Genomic DNA, 23,994 nt, shown 5'->3' with positions numbered 1-23,994 from the left:
ATGTTGACGACACAAAACACAATTGCGTCTACCGAAAGATTTTTACTAGAAAAAACACGATTTACAATGCAGCCATACAGACATCCAGGCAGCTTTATTTTGCAATTTCTTATAAATACTAATATGAGCAATACCACAGTGCTATTTTGTCACAGTTTTAAATTATGATCCGATGTGGACCCAAATGCAGACAGCACAGAAGAACCTGAAAGGCTGGCGTTGTCTGGGCAAACAGCAAGTTAGTTACTAAAACACACAAATACGAGGGAGAATGGCTACCCAGAAACAGAAGAATGACAAAAGACTCTAACTGAAGAAATTCCAGGTAAGACACTCCAGGTAATTACCCACAGGTGACAGCAATCACAGGAACCAAACCAGGAAGTAAAGCTGAGTGTTAGTCAACAGGAAACTTCAAGAAATGATATAAGAGTGGTTCCCAGATTTCTAAGATTTTTAAGAATGTTTTGGAGCCCACCACAGTGACCATACACATCTTCTGCTTCCTAACTCCACATGGCGTCTTAACTTGTTCACTTTAAACTGTCACATGCTAACGTCAATGTTTTTAGGCACACAGCAAACTAAGGCCTCTCTTCATTACCCCTCATTGTGCTGGTAAAGCAAAGGGCGATGTATGCCTTGTCATATTTTCTTGTCTTTGCTTTGTTAGTTGTGCTCAAGTCTGCCTCGTGCCCCCCTTGCAATAGCTCCACAACCCCCTATAGGGGTCCAGCCCCCCACTTTGGGAACCACTGCTGTATAAGGTGTGATGTAGTGTTGGACAGTTTTGACTGGGTTGATGCTAAATGCTCTGGAATATACTGAGCGTTTAGCATCAACCAGGTCTGAATCCTTGATCCACCATCTTTTGTAAGATGGTACTGATTGGTCCTCTCTTGTGGTCTGTAGGTACGGACCAAAAGGAAAGAACTGCAACAGCCTCTCAGGTCCTCAGGTAGAACCCATTTTAGTTGACTATGAAATTTTAAGTATTGAAATTGTACTGGTTTGTTTTTGATATGTAAACATTTGGTTTGAAAATACTAAATATCAGCTATTGACTATTTCATTTTACAGGCATCATTATGAGCCATTGGAAACCGACACAAACTAATAATAGGTTACAAACTAATATTGTTATTATAGGTTTAGAAAACGTTTCATGCCTCTGATGCTGAGACAAGCTAATGACTATTAAAAGGCATTTTTGTTGCTCTACCTTGCATGTTTGGCACAAGCCTCCTTCAAACAATGGGTGGAAGGTCGCTGGTCTCGTCTTTCCACAAGAGAGACAGAACTCTGTCAATACACACACACACACACAATCATACCAATCAATAATCAGCCAAGAACGTCAATATGAAATAACAGTTAATCCTTCACAAATTAATTCACAAATAATTTAGAAACACACAGAAACACACAATGGAAAGTGTGAGTTTACCTTCCACACTTCTTTTATTCTTCAGAACTTCATTAACCATTTGTTCTGAGACAAAAAGAGGATGTTATATAGCACCAATTTATAATTAAACTTTGCGGCTGAAGGAAAAATATGTTGTTATATTCACAAAAAATATAGCAAACAAACAGAAAAAATCAGATGCCAAAATACATATCCAGTATGTTAATAAATGTTTATTGAGTTAGACTTTTGACATCTACCTCTGCTGCAGGACTCCTCAGGGGCAGCCTTGTTCTTACAGATATTGACCTTGGGCCGCTTTGCACTGGGGAAATAATCTGGCAAGGAAACATCGAAAACCTGGTGGTCCAAAGGGTTACTGTCTGCAGGGGGACAAAAACAAATCAGTTTTTATCTTTACAGTAATTCCTAGACAAATGGCCATGTAGCAGGAATATGCAGGTTTTTTGCAATGAACAATGCAATGCAAATGCAATGACAGTCTCCGGTTCTGTTGCTTACCAGCACTGTGCATAGGTTTAAGTCCTTCCTCTCCTTTGGGCAGGAAGCCACCATTGGCCCAGTCCAGCATAGGCTTCACCTGGTCCTCTGGATTGTCTGACTCAGACTGAGGAAAAGTCTTCTCTGCCCGGAGACTGGCCATCTGTCAGAAACAGAGAGAAGATGAAGTGATTTTACACAATGTGAAATAAAAAGCTGAAGGTGGCACAAAACTGAAGTACACTGCAAAGTGACAGGGAGGCAATTTTTGGTGAAACAAATTATGATGATACACAGCTCTAGAAATATGTGATATAGATATAAATAATATTTATATTATTATATATTAATATATTATATTAATATTTTTTATTTAAAAAGATAAAAATGCGGCCAAAACAAGAAACAATGTATGGATAAACAGTTTTTGGACAAAGAAAGTACAGGTCACTGCTGGTGACTCACGAGACACTCAAAGAGCTAATATGCACTTTGAGCTTGACCAACAAGTTGAATACCTAACAAAAACCCAACACCGATGCTGACACAATATCAAGTGAAATCCAGTTTTATATAACCCAATATTACAAATGACAAAAATCACAGATCTAATCACTTGTTATCGTCAATTGCCTCTAATGCTGCCAGAGACAATAAAAGATCTTCTTGTTTTAATTGTCAGACAGAAAACAAAGAAACCAAAAGATTCACGAACATTCTATAAATAAATAAATGTCACATTCTAAAGGTGACAAAGGTGAGTGAGGTGGTAACAAATGGTGTTTGAAAGATGACCTTTAATTATAGTGGCCTAAACCACTTAGTGTAATTTTTGAATCCTGTGATCCCTGGTAAAGCTCTATGACCCTAACAGGTTCTGTTACAAACAAAAACCATAAAACTAAACTAAAAAATATAAATATGGAGTTTTTCAGAGTTTGGAAGGACCTGTAGCTAGTCTACACAATTGGTCAGATACCACTCAAGGTAATAAATGCTGAGGATAAATCTACCAGTGTAAGTGGACCAGTGTACACACTCACTCTTGACTGACTACCAGTATAGAAAATAAACCAATGGGCTGTTGTTCATGCTTTTTTAAATTAAAAATGATAAGTTATATCAGCCCCAAAGTGCATCAGCCTACCAGGAAAATGCCTGATATACTGGATTGCCAGTCCACCACTGTCCTCATCCATTGTAACTTTCTATTTTTAATCCTTTAAAGAGGAGGATGGAAGACTGACAGGCAGAGAACAAGGGGTGAATGAGGCAGACAAAGCATAGTAGCCTACAAAGAAGTGATGGTATCCTGTATCATGTCTACACATAAAACACAAAGAACCAAACTCTCCACCAGCTCCATGTCTACATGTCATCTACGTGACGGCCACAAACTGCCATACATGCTGACAAAAAGGTAAACTCATGAACAAATGCCAGTGTCTTAAACCACTGAAAACAAATGCACACAAAAATGAAAGATGGAAAAGAGTGAGAGGTGAAAATGTTGCATATAAGTGCAAACAAACTTATTAGTCTCTACCTCTTCCATATTGTCTGTCTACCCTATACCTGAATGTGCAACATTTTTTTCTAATTCTTTCTTCCCCATTTTCTCCCACCATACTGCCTGAGACATGTTCATGCTTTTCTCTTGTTTTATTAACGGGATGAGTTACAGTAGATAGAGATGAGGAATTTGTTTCAGACACTCATCTGTGTTTGCTTTAGCCTACTTGGCCACTGGTATACACGCACATACTACGGTACAAATATGTCTTAATGCACTTCCACTGAACCAGTGTGGTCTTATCTGCCTGGTTCTTCTGTTAAAGGGAGTTTTTCCTCTCCACTGTCGCCAAGTGCTTACTCATAAGGGATTTTTTGTTTTTTTGGAAAGTGCCTTGAGATGATTTTATTGTGATTTGGTGCTATACAAATAAAATGAAACTGAATTGAAACCTCTCGGTGTGCTTTTACAGCAGACCTCAGATATGAAACACAATCAGCCACCTGTCCTTTGTCCTCTGCTGATCTCTGATCATTTGAAAGACACCTGGGCAAAATCTGATGTTTGAACAGCTGCTTGATCTGACATTTTGCTAATGAGTTAGACGTTAACTTTTCAAAGCAATGTACATTGTGAAAAGTGCTACAGAAGTATGTAAAATTACATGAAAATCCCTTTCATAACTTGCAGCTGCAGACTCCTATACACAGAAAATATAACTACAACTGCATTGCAATCAGACAGCAGACAGTAGCCAAATGATCATCTGCTGAGTTTTATCAAATATAATGCAGCCTGAAGATCACCTCTAGTGCCTGAAAGATAGCCCTGCGGTAGGAGGCCAGCTTGGTGTAAGATGCCTGGCTGAAGAACTTGGGGAAGGCAGTGATGGAGTCCAGTTTGTCTGCTGAAACCTGGATACAAAAACATGGCATCGAACAAATTATTATATTATATTATATTACAAATAGCAAGACAGCTTGGAAAACTATAATAATAACATAACATATGAACAAAGAAATGAGAATAAATAGTAAGGTGAGCAAGTAAGATGTCAGCACAGATGGTGTCAATCTGGAGCCTAATGTGAATACACAGGTGAATAATGTCAAATTCAATGACAGCTGTGGAGTCTGATGAAATGAGTTCATTCATCCATATTTCCACAGATTAATGCATTCCCAATAAACTCTCTGGTCCTTCATCAGCATCACTAGCTCATCCATGTTTACTGCGGACAGATCTTACATTCCCCACAATGGTTGAGGTTCATAACATCCTTTTACACAATGCTTTACTCCAGTTCTCCCTCCTCTTCTCCCTCTCAGCTGGTGTGGCATTTAAGGTCTTTTCTAGGTAGCAGTCCTGTGCTTTGTACAGCTAACACTTGCTCTGTGTGTAAATAATGCTGTATCCATTTTAATGCATCTTTCCCAACTCAGTTTCACTAGGTTTTCAAACACAAATGTAAGAATTAGTTAATTGCACTAATTCTTAATTTGTCAAAAAAAAGCATGTAACATGGATATTACAGATGTACCATTTATAATTTTGATTCCCGTCTCCCTCCCTCAGTCTGTTCCTTTCCTTCTCACCTCAGAGAACTTGCCATCTCCAAACCACTGCAGCCACCTCATACCGTGGTTGGCCGGCCGTTTACTGGTTACACGCCATGTCACCACAATTCCAGGCCACCAGGAAAATCCCTTGATCTTCCCCCACACCAGCTCACCGATGCCAAAACCCTTGTTGTCCTAGACGTAGAGGAAAGGACAGATGCAGAGGGCAGAGGGGACAGAGAGAGTGAGGATACAGTCTCAACGCAAACAATGTCTTGTTTTCCCCTAAATACAGAAAGACATAAAAGCAGTGACCAAATGTTAAAGCATACTAACTTCTAATCATGGGAAAGCAACAGGTTTGAGGTGTAGAGAAAAGGAAACAAAGGCAGAAAAATAGATCAATTTACAGACTTGTTACAGACTTGAAGTTTTTTAAATTATCTGTTTCCTAACACTGTAGTTGCGGGGGACAGAGAAATCAGGACATTTGGCAGAAATATTTTGTCTCTGCAAAAACAGGAGAAGATAGAAGTGGATGGCAGAAGAGGGGAAAACTTTTATATCTTATTATGCAATAGCTGAAAAACCCCTTATTTTAAAAAGCAGTCTAGAGTTGGGAAGAAACATTTTCCTAAAACTATAACTAAAATGCTGCCAAAGCTTGAACATGGAGGCTGCAATGGAAAATGGGGGAACAATGGAGACCAAGTCTTCCTGCGTGGATCAGGATTTTATAACGATTAAATATGCAATTCCTAAAAGTATAATAAACACACATGGAAGTGTTGGCATTATTCTCCACCGGTTGAAAAAACGTTGTGTATGTAGTCATTTGCTCAGATTAGCGCTACACTTCAGTCCTTTAAAAAATGACAATACCATATATGATCAATTTTCCTTTCTCCCCTCCTTTCTTTTGAAAGTTATGTGCTAATGTATATGTAAGTTTGATTTCTCTGTTTGCAAATAAATCCTAATAAAGCCTAGGTTATGTGATCGTTTACCAAAAAAGCCATTGAGCTTAGTAATGGAGTGTATATCCACTAAAGAATCCTACACTTCATTGAATTAGCCGATGTGCTGTGGGACATGTATATGGTGCTGTATCTACAAGTACACACACACAGAGGCCTTGGTTTGCTGACTGGTGGTTGTCTTGACCTGAATGAAACTACTGATACAGAGCAAACATAACAGAGCACACAAGGACAAGTGGAGGAGTTTCTGTCGCCTACACAGGGAGTTACCCTGCTCCTCTTTCTCTCTCTCCTCAAACACTCACTTTGGAATGTAGGAGGATGCCGGAGTACCCAGAGAAAGCACAGACATGGGAAGAACATGCAACTCCACACAGAAAGGCCCCAAACCAAAAACCCCTCTTGTTGTGAAAATCATCTCACCATTTTACCGCCACCCTCACTTCCTGCCTATTCTGTCTCTCCTGCTTTGACACAGCTCCCTCTCTGCTTTCTTAGCCTTTGCTCCAGACTCTAATAATATACCTGAAAAAACCCATAACTTCAGTAAGAAAAATCTCAGGCTGCACAGACCTTTAACTTTGTTGCATTAATACTACAAAACACTTAGATTAGAACATTTAAAGAGTTATACAGATTGACGGCTGCTGATTTGTGTCAGAGTTTTGTTGAATTAGTGACACCTATAGGTAAAATCATCTTATTTTGCTGAATCACTTGGCGCTGTTGTGTACTCATGTTGTTGGGACTTCACTGCAACTGCAAACAGCAAATTTCACAGCCAACTGCAAAAACAAATATTTTAAGTACTCCATGAAGTTTCCAAATGTGCTATGTCTCCAGAAGACATGAACATACTCACACATATACAAACACACATATAGACATCTTACGTTGTATTCTGGCTGTATTTCCGAGCTCGATGAGGTGCTGCTGCTCTGCGCCGAGTCTTTGGAGTCCTGTTCCATCAGCTCCATACGAGGGGCTTCAGGAACCCCACTAGGCACAACCACGGCCTCCCGAGGACCACCACCGCACTGACAGAGAAAGTGAAAAGTTTAGACCACTCAAGGGATTAATTAAATGAGGCAAAAGAGACACAAAGCATAAAAGCAAATTTTTTTAAGTACATAGTTAACACCAAATCAACAGAAAACTAAAGCCTATTTCTGGAAAAAAAACTGAGTCAGAGGAAAAGGTATGATGTATACTGCATCTCCATTCATGCAGACTTAATGTTTTTAAATGCTGATAAATCTTTTATCACATGAATACACAGGCCTACATGATGCACGTATCCTGTGAATTACTGAAAAAAGCAAAATAATAATAATAATAATAACAACAGACAAAACTATGACATGGTATTTGGAACAGAACTGCAATATGTCAATGTCAGTGTAATAAACAAAAGATATTTGGGGTTCAGTGATTGATAAGACAAAATGAGGCATAATATTTGTTTATAAACAAACTGGTTTAATTTATTAACTGAGGAAATAGCAGATAAACTGGTAATTGCAGCAATCATTAGATGTACCCCTTGATTCTCCCTAGGTGTCCAACTCCGGCCCTCGAGGACCACTGCCCTGCTTGTCTTTCAACTATCTCTGACCTAGTCACTGCTGATTACCTGGACCAAGTGTGTTCAGCCAAAGCACTCTGGTAGAGTTTCAGGCAAATTATATTAGATCTTACAACCGTATTTTTAGAGTTTGGGACATCATTCGTCTTACTCACAAACTCTTTATAGAAACACCAAAATGCTTGAAAGGAAAGCACGAAAAAGAACTGACTGAAATAAGGATGGGGAATCACAGAACAAGTATGGAGGCACATGGGAGGAAATTTACTTGATTAAAATATATTTTGTAACACACACAACATCACTGGAGTCACCCAGTGTAAAACTTGGCTGAATACTTCTAATTATTGCACATCTCTGCATGTGTGTTCATTTACCAGTAACATGGCATGCTCCTGTTTGCGGTTCTGCCTGCGAGATTTGGTGTGTGTGGTGGGTGTCAGTCCAGCCTGGAAGATGGTTCTAGGTCTGGGTCTCCGTCTCAAACCTAGCTGACATGTCCCTGAAGCCTTTTCCTGTGAACAATAAATGTCACTCTAACTTCCCCAAAGATGACTTATTATCTGCAAAAGCAAGCTTTAGTCTGTAGTCACACCTTGCTGTACGAGTCCCAGGTACTTCCCTCCTCTTCTGACCTCTTCCTGCTCCTCTTCCTGCTTCCCCTTGTGCACTGATTACCATCTAACAAAAAAAAAAAAAAAAAGAGAGAGCAGATCAGCAGAAAGTTAGACAGACGTCAAAAAAAAGACTATTTTCAGGATATTACAATTGTACTGTTTTCTCTCTGTAATGCAACACATTGCATTTGAAGGGAAACAAATAAAGTACTGAATTTTTTGCCAGAACCTCAGCCTTGAAGGTGTTCGTGAGGGCTTAAAACTGTAGGCATGGTTTCCATTAATAAATCTCAATACACTTTAAAGTCGAACAAGGGTGTATACACACACAATTCAGTTAGATTCTTCCTGCAGTATTTTGAATCATTTGAAGACCTTTAAGAAATGAACGGAGGAAGGCAGAGAATAATACATAATGGAAGATAGATAGCTAGATGTGATCAGATCTACCCAGTGGTGGAAGAGGTACAGCCCTGTAGGCTTCTTTGACATTAGCATAGAACAGATATAATGTCCTTTCTCCACATGTTGGACAGTCAACATACTGTACAAAGTCAGTCAGGCAGGAGGACAGAGAGACTGAAATCCCCTGTAATTGCAACGAATGCATCAGGGTGCTGGGTCTGTATCCTAGCAACAGCATCATGTATGACGTCACACGGATGTTGACTGTGTATGTAAACTCCCTTGGCACATGGTATGAGCGGAAAACAACTGAGACCAGTTCAATGTCCGGACAGCAGACCCTCTCTTTCATAGTCACATTTCGGGTGTTAACCCATTTCTGATTGAAAAGTAGGATAACTCCACCTTTCGACCTTCCGCTCGTCCTTGGGTCTCTGTCCGCTCGTACAGGTGTGAAACCAGATATATCCACACATGAGTCTGGTATGTTGTCGTTCAGCCAGGACTCAGAAAGACATATCAAACTGCACTCCCTGTACAGCCTCTGACTCCTCACAAGCGCCTCCAGTTTGTCACACTTGTTATGCAGTGAGTTAACATTCACCATGAGCACAAAGGGCAGAAAAGGCTTGTATCTCCACCTTCTATTGTTCCTCTTAGCCTTTAGCTTAGCCCCGGCTCTACATCCACGAAACTGTGTCCTCAGCATAGTCGGGATTGGGTGAGTTACTCCGTGTCCAATCTTTGACAGGACCAATGGTTCCTCTCTAGTGCACACTGCTCTACTTGAGGCAGTACACATTGTAAGAAAAAAACATACGAAAAAACTACAAAAAACTTCAAAAAACATAGGAACATAGGAGCTACTCAGATTTGCTGCCATTCAGAACGGTGCATTTTTTGAAAAAAAAAAAAAAAAATCCAATGTAATTCGAATTTCCATAGCTGGTTCTGGTAAACATGATTTAAGTCTGGCAATGTTCTGCAGATGGAACTGTTAGATAGATTCTGAGTTCTAGTTTTTGGACTTTTATTTTGGTTAGTTACTGTTTCCTCGTGTATTGTTCCTAGGTAGCTTTATGTTCATTAGGTCTGATTAGTTTCACCTGTTGGTCAGTAGTCTTGGTTTTGTCTATATAAACCCCCCTGTGTTTCTTTGTTCTTTGTCGGAGTATTGCATTGCATGGTATATGCATTGTGTTTAACTAAACGTGTGTATTACGAGGAGTGTTTTGTGTTTAGTCTTTGTTTTGTGCCCGACCCGCCGAGTGGCGGAGATTATATTGCCTGCCTGCCCGCCGAGTTTTTGTGCCTGAGCCCTGTACGATCCAGGGAAAATAAAACTTGTTTGTGTCCTGCATTTGGGTCCTCTCCTTTCCTCCTTCACCATCACACCACCACTTCGTAACAGTAACATAGCACACGTAGTTGCAGATTTGATGTGTGGTTCAAGAGATAAAGATTTAACAATAACACCTTAGAAGGTTATTGTAATGGGACTGACAGCTGGGAGTCCTAATGACTAAAAGCTTTTTGTTATTTAAGAGTAGGAAATTTTGAGACAACCAGTTGTGTAAAAGATGGCAACATAATTGTAACAAGCCTCATTTGGATTGATTGTGATTTTCTTTATTTTATTATATTGATTGTAATTATTTTGCTTATTGCTGTAGTACATGAATTTCCCTGCCAGTTTTATCACTAAAATGTTATCTCATTTATGTGATAATGGCAGTGAAGAAATAGTGTAGAAATATGATATTGTTTTAAGAAGTTATAATTCTGGCTTTAAACTGTAAAATTGTAAATCTGTACCCTGAAGAAGCTGTCTTTTATTCCAATTATGTCTAATGTAGTTCATAATTGTATAATCCAAACTCTTGCCCAGGTTGAAGCAGTATGAGTCTGACCCTGGTTAGAAATGATCTAACCCAGTTAAAGGAAACTCCTCAGATTAACCATTGTGTGGTGTTCATACTTTTGTGTCTGTGGGTCTGGTAGACCTGCTGCATTTTATATTAAAATACTTAACAGATGTTTAATTTCATCCCAATTACAACCAATATAAACAGCATATATGGTTAATAATTGTCCTTCACCTTTTTTAAAAAATGGGTCCCACAGACCTGAACAGCATACAAGGGTTAAAAATACTTTTTCACAGCCATTCAGGTAAAATATTATAGTCAGTGGTATCAAAATGCTGCACTAAGGTCCAGAAGTAACAATACTGATATGATTACAGTCAAAGTTCATTAGTAGGTCATTGGAAACCCTTGCCATGGGTAGAAAGGGTCATACAGACACATGTTTGATAAGTAGGCCAACAGCTGAAAATAGGCCTTCTCTAGGATCTTAAAAAGAAAAGTAAGATTAGCGGTGGGTAGTCTGTAGTTTCCAGGGATCTGTGGATCAAGCTGTAATTGTTTGAGCAGCAGAGTGATGATTGCAGTCTTAACCCTCTGGGGTCGACGCACGTGCCGGCGCGTTTTGACGCATCTTTTCCTGATAAGGCCGAAACAAACTTAAATTACTCCGTCAATTCTGATCGTACAGATAAAAGAAGTATATCATTCAAATCTATAAAGGGTCTAGTTTTAGTGGTATACCATCATAATAACAACAAAACGTTGTGCTTTTTTTAAATAAAAAAAGCAGACAGGGTGCGCTCTCTGCCTTTTCTGTCTCTTCACAGACGCGTAAATAAAACAACCAGAATCTCAGCGAATACTTGGCTCATAAAAATAAGAATTATATGGCTAGAAAGCTTGAAATGTTTTCTTTTAAGTGAAACAATTCAAGTCAAAAACAAATCATCACTTTTTATTTAATCCATATGAAGGTAAGGAGAAGTCCGTTTTTTCCTGTCTCACCTCATTACAGGTAATGCGGTCCTGCCTTGTACACTGTCCACTGTTCACATGTAAATAATCTCAGGCGCGTCACGGACTTGAAGAAGCGCTCCTTGTATTCCACACAGAGACAAATAGTTTAGATTGTCCTCAGTGTAAAAACACTGATTTTAACTCAAATGAGGATCGTTTGGCTCCTCATTGTTTTGTATTGTGCTGCACTAATCCGTCCCATCTACATTGACTGAAAGGCTCATTATGCGCGTCTTTGTCTGGTCGTTCAGTGCGTCTTTTGTGTTCTCAGGTAAATCACATGACTATTCATCCTCAGACACACCCTCTTGCATATAGCCTTTCTGGACAAAAAGTGTCTTAGAAAATTTAAATCAGTGTATTGTTTACTGTGAATGTGTGAACAAGATGACATTCACAGCACTCTGAAGTAAACACTTTAGCCTACAACATGCAGGTCTCCAAGGTCTTGTGAACCAATGTTCTGTTTGTGTTTTATGGTCTTATTTCAGTGAGTAGAAAATTGTAGTTTTTCACTAACCATGCATAAACACTTTTTTCTCAAAAACACAATCATGTACAAACTTGCTGCTCACATATTATTGTAGCCAATTTTGTGCTGATTACAGTGTTATTAGACTTTAGACATTAATATGTTTAAAAGACACTGAAAAAAGCACAAATGTCAGGACATGACAAAATTTGTCCAGGCCCCCAAAACCCCCTCAGACCCCAGAGGGTTAAAACTAGGTGGAACAATAGCAGTCGACAGGGAAGGATTAAAAAATCCTATGCAAACACTCTTAAATTAAAGTAATACTTTATACCTAATTGCTGATATCAATAACCAAACAAAATGTATCAGATTCTGGTGTGTGTGTGTGTGTGTGTGATACCTTGAGGTGAAGCTGCATCTCCATTCTGTTTGGGGCTGAATGGTGAAGGTGGTTCAGCTGCAGTTAGAGGGCTGTTCTCATTGGTCAGCTCCACGCCACTGTCATTTTCTGATAGGCCCTCGCCAGGAGGTGTGTCTCCGTTCACCACTGCCTGAGGAAAGAGAATCTGACCAGCTGTACAAAACAGGCTTTTCCTTTTATTTAAGCTCAATGACAGCACACCTTCACAGGCTTCATTTGCTAAGCTCAACCCAAGCTGAGGATGATAATATTGCACCTGATGTGTCATCTGCACTCTTAGTGTAACCAAGTTATAAGTTATTTTTATGTCATAATTATACAAAATAATGTTCAGTGCCAGTTTAACATGCCTGGGTAGTAAGACCTCCATCTGCTAGGGCTCACACTAGAGTCAATGTGAGATGTCTGTGAGATGTCTGCTTGTGTCTCAATTTTAAATCTCGAGCGCGCCCCTTCTCCTTCCCTTTTCCTGTTTGGAACTGCTGTGGGAGAGGAGCTGTTGAGCGGAGTATTTACCGGAGGGTCTTTTATGTTTTGTTTTGGGTACCAGGTACCGCAGAATAAACGGCAAAATTCAACCAAACGCCCTGTGTTACTGTTTGTGTTTGCGTTTGAGATACGCACTTTCTCAGAGTATGTCGAGAGCATCATGCGATCTGAGTACACATGATGACGATGAGAGTGGGAGAGAGATCCAAGATGGCGATGCGGATGACGGAAAACCAGGCACAGAGAGGGGTCTAAGGCTACCGGTTACATTAGCACAGAGAGCTGATGTCAGTCAACATTCCCATAGCGTCAGACAAAGACTCCCAATTTCTGGAAATCAACACTAAAATTTCTGGCTGAAATCAAACTTACAAAATACAGTATCAACCTTGAGCCAAAATATTTAGACTTGAACATGTCAGGTCAAGATGGTCAGGCATGCCCGCCTGTCCTACAGCACCTCAAGTAAAACATTTGACTCAGCACACACACAAGAATAAGGCGGCACATGACTAATCTTTGACGAATTGGCTGCCACTGACAGTATGTCTTTTGTTTAAGTAAATAGCCTGTTTGCAAGAAGGATCAGAGAGGTATAGACTGATCAGCTCAGGGCCTGAAAGTTTGCAAGAAAGCTTTTATTCCTGTTCCCCCTGCTTAGCCTCATCCCTCAACTCACTGGTGAAGAAGAGCTGCTATGTGTGTTTCTGTAACAATCATGCTCTTTCAGCAGTCTAGTTCTTGATTTTAGACCTCTACTTAAAGCACTGTTTCCAACTAGGCTCTTAACATTACACTCAGATTAGATGATCAAACACAAATCATGTGAATATACAAAAAATAAATGAAAGGTAACATACAGGGAGATTTACAGATGTATGCTTTTCTGCATTTGTTACTTACTGTATTTATGTTCAGTCTTTGTTTACAGTCATTTTATAGTAGCTGGGTCTGTTATTCCTGCATTGGGCTAAGAATATCTAGCTAAGCACAAGGATTCACAGGGAACAGAGGCATGTCTGTTACAACATGAGTTACAAAAATATACCAGTTTCTCTTCTGTTGTATTTCTAAACATGCAAATTTTGAAAGACTATTTGGTGTAGTATTAAACTAGCAACCACGAGTGGGAAAGCAGGACTGAAAATCTTAATTAAAGCTTTCAACTTTGCAACACCATGTTTAAATGATCACACTGTTGGCTACTAACTACTAAGTCTTTCTTCTTTAAAGTTGAACAATATACCCTCTAACAGCAAGGCTTTCTTATTTATACATTTTAGCTAGTTATCTAAAATTTTATCTTGTTCACTAACAAGTCAAAGATGTACCACTGGATTTAAGTCAGAAAACCGCTAGTAAAACCACAGGGCACGCCCACACTACAAGTCAAATGTTTGGACACACCTTCTCATTCAGTGTTTCTGCCCTATTCAGCTATTGTAGAAATCCATAGCATGGCAAGAACAGCTAAACTAAGTAACAAGACCTGACATCCATCATTACTTTAAGAAATCAAGACTAAAAATTGGAACAGTTCAAGATCTCTGAAATTTTCTTCATGCAAAGTCACAAAAACTATCAAATGCTGTGATGAAGCTGGCACTCATGCGGATAGCCCCAGGAAAGGCACAAGAGTTCCCTCTGCTGCAGACAAGACAGGATTAGATGATTACCAATTACCAGCCTCAGAAATAGAGTTGTCAAAAACATTAATACTCAGATACTAATCAATAGACCCTAAATAGGAATAAGAGCATGTAGATAATGGATAGATACTAATCAATACTACAAATTTGTATTGGATTAGATACTCAGTTACAACAGTTTTGATATCTCTTCACCACCTACAGTTGACACACAAGCAGTGAGTTGTTCACACAGCACGTTGTAGACAGGCAGGCATGCAGACCCTCAATCCCACCACCAGCAGCTCAACACAGGGCACTGAACTGGCTTTGTATTGCCAGCAAAAAAAAAATAACATGGCAGGTTTTGTTTCTGAAGGGTCACCAAGGCTCCCATTTCAACAAAACTGAAGTATTAAACAGTTATCATAACACTGACCAGTAGGGACCAGATTGGTCTAGATTGGTAGAGGATAAATCTCTTCCCAACATTCACCTGATCCTTATATGTGACATCCGCTATAAGCAAAGAACCATGAGTCGATACGGTAGATACAAGCTGATCCGGTATCTACAATGGCAGTACACATTAATGTTAGCCATTTAACTATTAGTAATTAGCTGATCGCCACATTACATGTTTGTTATCATTAACCTAGCAGCAAGAGGGTATGGCTTGTGAGGGAAATTTCACTGTTCACTGTTACAAAAGAAGGAATACATGTGGTATGTGTGCATCTACATTGACAAATTTCTTCCTTAATAAATGAACTTAGTGAACTTCCACACAGACAGTGTGCTCAAGATGGTTAAGTATTTAATTGATAAGATCGACTACCAGGGGTAAGGCTGAGATAAGGCGTAAGAGAAGAATTATTAGGCATCATTCTTTGGGAACATGAACGTTTACAAATACGACATAAAAACTGTAGTCAGTAGTAGTTTACCATTTATTGGAACTAGGGCTGCAACAGCTAATTGATGTAAATTTGGCAACAAATTTATTTATTGATTAGTTAGATCTACTGATGTAGCTGCTTGTGATGGGAAATGGTAACACGGTGAGCAGCTGTAGAGATGAAAATGGCAGTCAGTCCACACTGACTACAAGACACAGCAAGAGACCCATGTCACCCTTAAGTAGGGCTATGCCAAATACCGAATTTTATGTTGCATCGCAATAAGATTAAGACAGGTCTTCCAGCCAATCACACAAAAGAAATATAAGACTGAGCAGCGAGGCATACGTTTAGCATGTGTTTACGATTACCAGCCACTTGTGATATAATTTTGCTCTACCAACTCATTCTGTCATTGTTTTGACAGAAAGCACGAATAGCCAATAATAATGAAAATAGTGCCACGCTGAGCCAATTATATGGCTGGAGGAAAGTTAGAGCATGGCAATTAGGTTGACACATGCAGCACAGAGCATGGAGGAGCAGCCAGCAGCAGCTCACATGCTAATGTTTGGGCTGCTGACACTAATTATAGTCTAAATTAGTCTATGAAGAACGTTGGCTAGGCATAACAATAAGCAAAAGTGCACTACCAAATTCATTCATCTGTGTCACGTTACGTTAAACAAATGTGCCAACATCAAGGTGGGGCAAGAGGAAGCGGCATCTCCTCATCTCTCAGGTTGCCTGAATGACAACACTCACTCCAAAGTTTGTTTCAGCTGCATACTTTATTACCTGCACTTTGAAGTCTGCAGTATAGCTCTTTCTTCTGGGCAACATTTTCACTTGTGTTACACTAGGAGTTTAGTGTGAACATGAATGTTTTTACTTTTTTAGCGGTACAATATTATCTTTAATTGAGCCAAGTGCCAATGGTGCCATCTAACACTAGTGACTACTCAACAAAGATTGTAAATATACACATATAAGTTGCTTCACTATATAAGTCGCACTGCAAGCCAGAAGAGTAAAAAAATGTGACTTAGGGTCTAGAAAATAAAGTATATTTGAATACACAAATGTTTCCGCTAAAAACAGGTAATACCACTAACCTTTTTTTACCACCTAAAGCAGTGCCATCCTCTAGAGCACATAAAATGCACGACATTACAGTCCCACACCTATGGAAGAGGATTAGGGCCGATGAAAAAATAAAAAAAAGGTCACAGCTTTTTCTGAGAAAAAAGGCATAGTTACTGAGGAGAACTGGATTAAACACTTGTATGTTATAAATGCTAGTTGAGCACTAGTGCTAGTAAATGGCTTTGGGAAACAGAAAAATGTCATGCAGATGCCATCAACAATAATGTGAAAAGAACATATTTGGTTAGTACAGTCAAGCACTAATATGTGGCCCTAATCCTCTTCTGTACAGACAAAAGCTAATGTTAAGTTTAAGATTAAGTTACACTTATTGATCCCACAAATGGGGAAATTCCATTACCACCCAAAATGCTCTCACACAGTAGTGAGCACACAACCGGAGCGGTGGGCAGCCAGTGCTCCTGAGGAGCAGTTAGGGGTCTGGTGCCTTGCTCAAGGGTCAGGGGCTACCTGCTGGAACTGCGACTCAAACCTGCAATTTTCAAGTTACAAGTCTAACTCCCTATCCATTAGGCCACGACTGCTCCCACAGTGATTAACCGCTGCACAACAGACCTAGTTTATTTATTTGAAACTGACCAAAGAATTTAGTTTCTGTTCTCATGTAAAACCTGGAAGCTTTAATATTTTAGTGGTAGATTCAAGATTTATGAATTATAGTTCTGCCGTATTGATTTGGAGTTGACCAAATTTAGTGTAGTCTCCTGTAATGCTTAAGGCTTTTGACTGTCCAGAATACATATTTATTTATTATATATAACTATTGTATTTGAAATACAGTTGTATGATGTACTATGTTTTCCGTGTTCAATTTTTAGAAGAAAATAAATAATATTTAAGTCAAAATTAGCCTTAGCCTCTTTACATGTCACTTAAGGAAAAAAAGGAACCTTTGACCGAAACAGTGTTTTGCTTTATTTTGTGATATATATCGATATTGACTGATATGGAAAAAATTATCATAAGATTTTTTTTCCATATTGCCCAGCCCTACCCTTAACCTCCGTGTTTTTAAAGCTTCATGTCTATATTTCCCCTGGCGCATTGTTTTTTTTACACACACACATTGCGGTTCTGATGACTGCCGCAGGTCAGAGTCAGTGTGGATTAAATGTCTCTGTTTTTACACTTGTCTTGACTGTCAGCTACATAAATGAAATAATGCCACATTTTCCTCGTTTGTTTAGAAACCGTAGAGAGCTTACTGTTGCACAGCAATATAACTGTCTTAATAAAACCAAGTACCAATGTATTTATACCAGAGTAAAGTACCATTTTTAACAGCAAGTTACTGTGATACCTTTCTAGTATTGGTATACAACACTACTGTCTTCTTTGTATGTTTCAGAAAAAGATGCAAGACAGCAAAGAGGGTCCTGGGATACTACTGTGTGAAAAGCCTCTGAGTGAAGGGTTTGTTGGGGTGAACAGAGGTGAAGAGGAATGATTGATGAAAAATCTAGATCCAGTTCTGGATAAGTGGAGATGAAAAATGACTGAACTGATTGATCTCTTTATGAAAACTTACTCATTAAAATCCACCAACTAATTGATTAATCAATTAATTTTGCATCTCTACCTGCATTCTGTGTGATGCTTTCATTCATGCAAAGATACTGTATACAGACTGTCAGCTTTTCAAATCAGAAACATTTAATTTGTTGCTTTAGGATCAGGATCTCTCGTGTCCGGACGACCTTTCCATGTCCGGACGACCTTTCCATGGATTGGATGCTTTCCATGAAGATTCCAATCTGACTATACTATAACTGAGTCAATTTTCCTAAGTATAGCTGGCAATCCTCTTCACTGGGATCACAAACAGTAGAGAAACAACTGGATCCAAGCTCACAGGTGTTTATTCACAAAACACAGTACAGACAAAGTGAGTTACCCCAGGGTATACTGCCTGTGTTCTCCCAAGATCTCAGCCTTTATACTTTTAGTTAGAGGGATGATCCCCACCCCCCCGTGGACCACCTTCCTTCATTTTAAGGTCACACAGGTTTGTCACACAGATTTTGCCACCATTAGTTTCCCTTTTTTAGACATATCTGTTTATTGTTCTCCCCTCATTCCTTTTTTAAGATGCTAGGGGACCATGCCCCACCCATCTCTCTCCCCTATAGATGGACAGGCTTCCCTTGCTCTCCATCCTTTATTTAGTTTTGGTATACATTTACTAAGTCTAAGACTTATTTTAGACAAGTCTCAGTCCTGTCCGTACTTAGTTTTCCTGTGCATGCCATTGATGTCTTACATACCATTGATCCCACCTGTTCCCGTAGAGTATTTTGGTATTTACATGAACATGTCTTCAATAACATACACACAGGATACATATTCATCCTACCCATGGCCTTAGATTTCTGGGATAATGCACAACAGATCACAGCACAAGAATCCGCACAACAAGGTTTTAGTGGCCTCGGCTGCTGCAGCACATTTTCCCAACACTAACACATAACTAAATATGACATAAGGAAATGGAGACTGGTCCTGAGGCTCATTTTTGCAGCTTCCTGTTTAACGATCATATAGTTACCCCTGGCAAGTGCCAGTAAAACCACAGAGTTATGATATTGAATGAGCTGGGGATTTTCCTGCTGATACCATTTCACCACTTGCAACTAAGGTCAGGTAATGCCACTCTGTAAAATGAATATTATACATATCTACCTTCAAGTGTTTCCACCCTGTTCAAACATTGTCTCCTAAGTTAACAAGATATATAAGAAAAAAAAACTAATCATGACAATAAAAACCTCATAAATAACTGATTAGCAGGTTTCCGTCTGAGAGCTACTGAAAAAAGCCAAAGCCAACAAGACTTTAAGCTTTGTTCTTTGCTCTGCCTCTTGTTAGCTCCATTTAGAAAATTGCTTCCATGTTGTGACTCAAGATCTCAATTATAAGCGATCAAACAAAAATCAAAATGGATGGAGGCTAAGATGATGTTAATGTATAGGACCAAAGATTTTTTTTTCTAGATGTTTGTTTTTGTACTTAAGTCTATACCAGAGATTTTGTACCATATCTAATTGTAGTTGTGGCAGTTTTAGCTAAAGCAACAAAAACAGCTAGATTAAGGCTAGAAGCCTGACAGTCTGTGTCTTTGTGTGTAATACACATAATATAATATTACATTAGAATACTACATAAGAATTTAATAAATGTTTTTATAATGATCACAAAAATGCAAAAGCAGGTGTATATATGATTCACATTATGTCAGGTAAATGACAGTGTGTTCTTCATAAGCCAAATCATCATTTGTGGAACCAGCTAATGGAGATAACAACCGGATTAGATTGACATCAGTGTATTACACTGCAAAACCACTAAAACTTTAACCTGTTTATGGGAAAGTTACCAAATATGAAACATTTTTTTCCTCAGCCATTGGAGTTGAAAATTAGGATAAAGAGAAGGAGAGAAGCAAAAGAGAAAAGGGAGATGGTGGGAGAAAAAACTAGAAAGAAGGAAAGAAAGAAAAGCAAATGGTTTAGAAATGTCCAGTCTCAATGATATACGAGACTGAGAAAGAGGAAGAAGTAATAACGGACAAAGATGATGTGTGTGTGGGTGTGTGGGTGTGTGTGTGTGTGTGTGTGTGTGTCTTTCTGTGTCTGTGTGTGTGTCTTTTCTCCTCCATATACTTGAATCCAATCTTGGGATATATAAAGATGCTAGTGTTCAGCACCGATATCCTCTATCTTGAATGAATGAACCTTTCTTTCTTGCTTCCTTTCTTCCTTCCTTCTGCTCTTATCTTTGTCCCTTTATGTCCTCTATCATTCCTTATTTCCTCTCCTTTCTCTTTTGACCCTTTTGCCTCCATCCTTCCATTCACCCACTTTCTATTTCCTGTTTGTGTGGATGCAGCTGTGGGTGCATGTGTATGTGTGTATCACACATACACTGTGAAAGCCAACATGCATTCTCAATTAGACTCATATAACATGCTGGCACTCTTGTTTGGGCATCTGCCTTGGCATCGACACACGCACTCTTTTAGAGTGCAGCTGGCTTGGAGAAAGGTTTGGGGAGTGGCTTTGTGTGTGTCTGTGTGTGTGTTTGTGTGCCATGGAGTGAAAGGTGTGATATTATGTCATAAATAGGGAGAAATGTGGGATAATTCTGGAAGGCTGTGGGGTTTTCTTTAACTCTTCCATGCGCAAGGGGTCAGCAGGACCTCTCCTAGCTGTTTGGAAACCTGTGTTTGTGTGCGGTTTTGTGTATGAGAGACTTACAGTTGCAGTCATGTTGTTATTCTCCTCTATGATAGCAGCAGAATATTTGTTGGAAGGCATCGCTGTCACAGTCGACTGGTCTAAGAGCTGTCCTGACTCTTTTTCAAACCTGGACAAGACACAGAGCAGGAAATAAAAATCTGTTAATCTCTTGGTTTATCTGTCCCTTTTCTTCATTTTGGAAGTTGCCTCCTATTAATAAATGTATACAAATTCTACATTTGCTGGCTTGGAAATTAAAAACATAACCTAATCTTCAAAGAGATGATGTCTTGCAAGATGAGTTGCTAATGGACAACAATATCTGATTATTTTAACACTGAATTTTCCAGATGATGAATCTCTACATAGTTTAGCACTGTTGGCAAATTGAACATGAACCATTTAAGTAAATTAAAGCCATTCATATGAACAACATTGCTTGGGATAAAAAGTGGTGGAAGATATTGAATGTGACGCTGCTGATAAAGCCTCCATAATTGCAGCTTTGATAATGAGTTTGATTTGGATAATTTTCCCACAAAGAGAACAACAGAAAATGTGAAAACAACCATAATTTTATATGGCCAGGACAGAACATTCTTTCAATCAGCAGGAATGTGTTCAACAGTGAGTTCACAAGCAGAAGAAGTAGCCACTAGTAGTAGCAGAGAATACTGCTGAAGGTCATTTGAGCATGGAGGAGGGAGAGAAGACACACAGAAAACCCAGTAAAAGTGACAGAAATGTACATTTAGAAATTAATGATCAAAAGCTTTTCTGAAACCATATTGTAGTCATCAAAATAAATTAGAACAAGATGGCTACATCTGGTAAATTTTCTCAACGCAAATGCATCCATTTCTATTGTTGTGGGACCACTAGGCAATACCTCAGCAACATGGTCCTGTGAAATATGCTCAATTTTAACAGATGCTAAAAAAATAAACCAGAACTAATCAAACTGTTATTACAATAGTCTCAGTAGTGGAAATGCTTTGTGAAGAACTACAGCTGTGTGACTGCTGCTTGGAAACAGAGGGAAATAAGAGAAAAGTAGAGGGAGAAAAAGAAAGAGAAAGTGCCAGACAGAGAGAGGACAACACTAGCGTCTCCAGTTCTTCATGAGTGGGTAGGAGCATAGCTGACATGCCTATGCAAACCTGAAGTAAACAGATACACAGACCTGTCTGGTTGTGTGTGTGTGTGTTTAAAAGCAAGAGAGAGTGAACAAAATAAGTGGATGTGTATGTGTTTGTACATGCATCATGTCTGCAATACTGATGTGGTGTGTTTTGGTTTAAATTTGAAGGAGGTGACAGGTCAATAGTTTTGTCAAACAAGCCTGTACAGAGAAACCTGGAGACATCAGGTTGTCTACTGATACTACTCCCACTATATTCCCTGGAGGCACACAAAAAGAGGTCACATTAAACACGATTTACTTAATACATGTACAATTAAAATTGTAATTAATCCAATGCCACAGTTCTGTGTCATTTAATTATATTTCACATTATAAGTAAAGCAAGTGTTAAACTCTGTTGTTGTTCTTGATGCAGGCTGTGTATCAGCATCTTTTCTGTTTACAATTAAAGTTAAAGTAGCAACATCACACTGTGAAAATACTTCACTAAAAGTAGAAGATTTGCATTCAAATTCAAGTGTCGAAGCAGCAAAATGTACTGAAGTAAAAGTACTCTGTAGTTGTTCGAAGTACTTCTGAAGTGTGGATAACCTATCTGCAGAAATGCATAATTTTTAAGATATAAATTTATCATAAAACAACCATATTAGATGACAATATATGATAACAAGCACCCTGGCATCAAAATGTGTAAAAAATATGTAATATATACATGTATATAATGTAGTGTGTGTTTAGGTATATTTGAAGTCATACACACTGACAAGTTTTCACCATGTGCGGACTGAAGAACCCATAAATGCGACCACCAGGTGCATCCTGTGCAAAGAGGGGGCACATGCATATGCTTTTACTTCCATCTTTGCAAGGACATTTACTGCCCTCATCTCATTACTTAGTAGGACATTGCACTGACTTATATTGATTCCTCTGGAGACTTAACCAAAACCACTAAATGCCTGACTGCAATTAATCCCCACTCTAATTCCAACACATTTATTCTGTCATATGTACAATGAGTGTATTTACTGGTTGTTGTAATCAGAATAATGTAATTGCACTGCAACTACACTGTAAGAAATGGGGGACAAAATCCTCAGTCCTCATTCTGTATAGAAATTATTAAATTAAATTAAAAATTAAAACTCAAGTGAATTTGATTTCAAGAGGGGAATCTTACAGTCTTAGAGTTAGAGTCTGTCTAGTACAGAATCCCACTATTGTGATAGTCGACAAAGGGATTACTATATGCCTTTTTCAAAATACATATGACACAAAAATGTTACAGTGATACAGATTTGGAAAGATCCAAACCTTAAATTCAGTCTTAACCCTGAAATTTAAAATGTTATGCATTTGGAAAAGTGGGGGAGGTGAGTCCCTCCAATATGACATTAAATAGATTTATGTCACGACAATATAAGTAGCACACATCCAAAAATACAAGCACACACACACATACACACGCACACACGCACACACGCACACACACACATCTTGGTGGCAGTTTGGAAAAAGTGATGCTATTCTGTGTGAGTCAAAGTGTGCAGAGGTTGGAGCCCTCTGACTGACACAAACCGTCTTTGACAACAATACACATTAATCTTTGAGGGGCTCTCCCCTCACCCTGCCACCAAGAGGTAAAGGAGTTCAACATTCAAACGCAGATGCCCCCTCCTACTCCCCATGCCTTTGAACTTTCACCTACAGATGACAATCAAACCAAGCAGCTACCTGCTGCCAACGGCTTTACTTCAACCCACATTCATGTCTGGATTAATATCTTGCGGTGACATGTGTAATTAAGCATTAAAGGGTTTATCAGTGGCTTCGCTCCCTGTTTCCTTCCTGCCTGTTCAGTATATGCTAGCAAATAAAAGGTACAGTTTAACACTTTTTAAAAGTAGAAACAAACCATTATGATGAGCTTCAGATATACAGTGCTTAACAAATTTATTAGCGCAACAGTCATAATGTAATATTTCTGCCATGGTTGGCCTTAACTAACCGTATTGGTGATTATCAAAATCATTTTTGATGTTTCTGTAATGGTTAATTTACCATTATTTGCACACCACAGTAG

At 38.9% G+C, this 23,994-nt stretch overlaps 1 protein-coding gene across 4 annotated transcripts in view; it reads right to left on the bottom strand.

The window, feature by feature from the left end:
* dnmt3bb.1 (DNA (cytosine-5-)-methyltransferase 3 beta, duplicate b.1) overlaps positions 1-23,994 on the bottom strand; it is a 42,724-nt gene that overhangs the window by 11,963 nt on the left and 6,767 nt on the right. For 3 of the 4 annotated variants that reach the window (XM_026332413.1, XM_026332415.1, XM_026332414.1), the window contains exons 2-12: positions 20,786-20,894; positions 12,329-12,479; positions 8,142-8,227; positions 7,924-8,061; positions 6,855-6,998; positions 5,018-5,176; positions 4,229-4,336; positions 1,931-2,072; positions 1,669-1,791; positions 1,448-1,492; positions 1,223-1,302 (exon numbers count right to left, since the gene is read on the bottom strand). In XM_026332413.1, coding sequence (XP_026188198.1) covers positions 1,223-1,302; positions 1,448-1,492; positions 1,669-1,791; positions 1,931-2,072; positions 4,229-4,336; positions 5,018-5,176; positions 6,855-6,998; positions 7,924-8,061; positions 8,142-8,227; positions 12,329-12,479; positions 20,786-20,894 — 1,285 coding nt within the window. Of the gene's footprint in view, positions 1-1,222; positions 1,303-1,447; positions 1,493-1,668; positions 1,792-1,930; positions 2,073-4,228; positions 4,337-5,017; positions 5,177-6,854; positions 6,999-7,923; positions 8,062-8,141; positions 8,228-12,328; positions 15,984-20,785; positions 20,895-23,994 lie in introns of those variants that run through there. The other variant, XM_026332412.1, reaches the window with a different exon arrangement.

This window comes from Mastacembelus armatus, chromosome 7, assembly GCF_900324485.2.
Source record: "Mastacembelus armatus chromosome 7, fMasArm1.2, whole genome shotgun sequence".
Classification (NCBI taxonomy): Eukaryota; Metazoa; Chordata; class Actinopteri; order Synbranchiformes; family Mastacembelidae; genus Mastacembelus; species Mastacembelus armatus.
The sequence above is the reverse complement of the archived record's forward strand: the minus strand, read 5'-3'. Positions and strand labels throughout refer to the sequence as shown.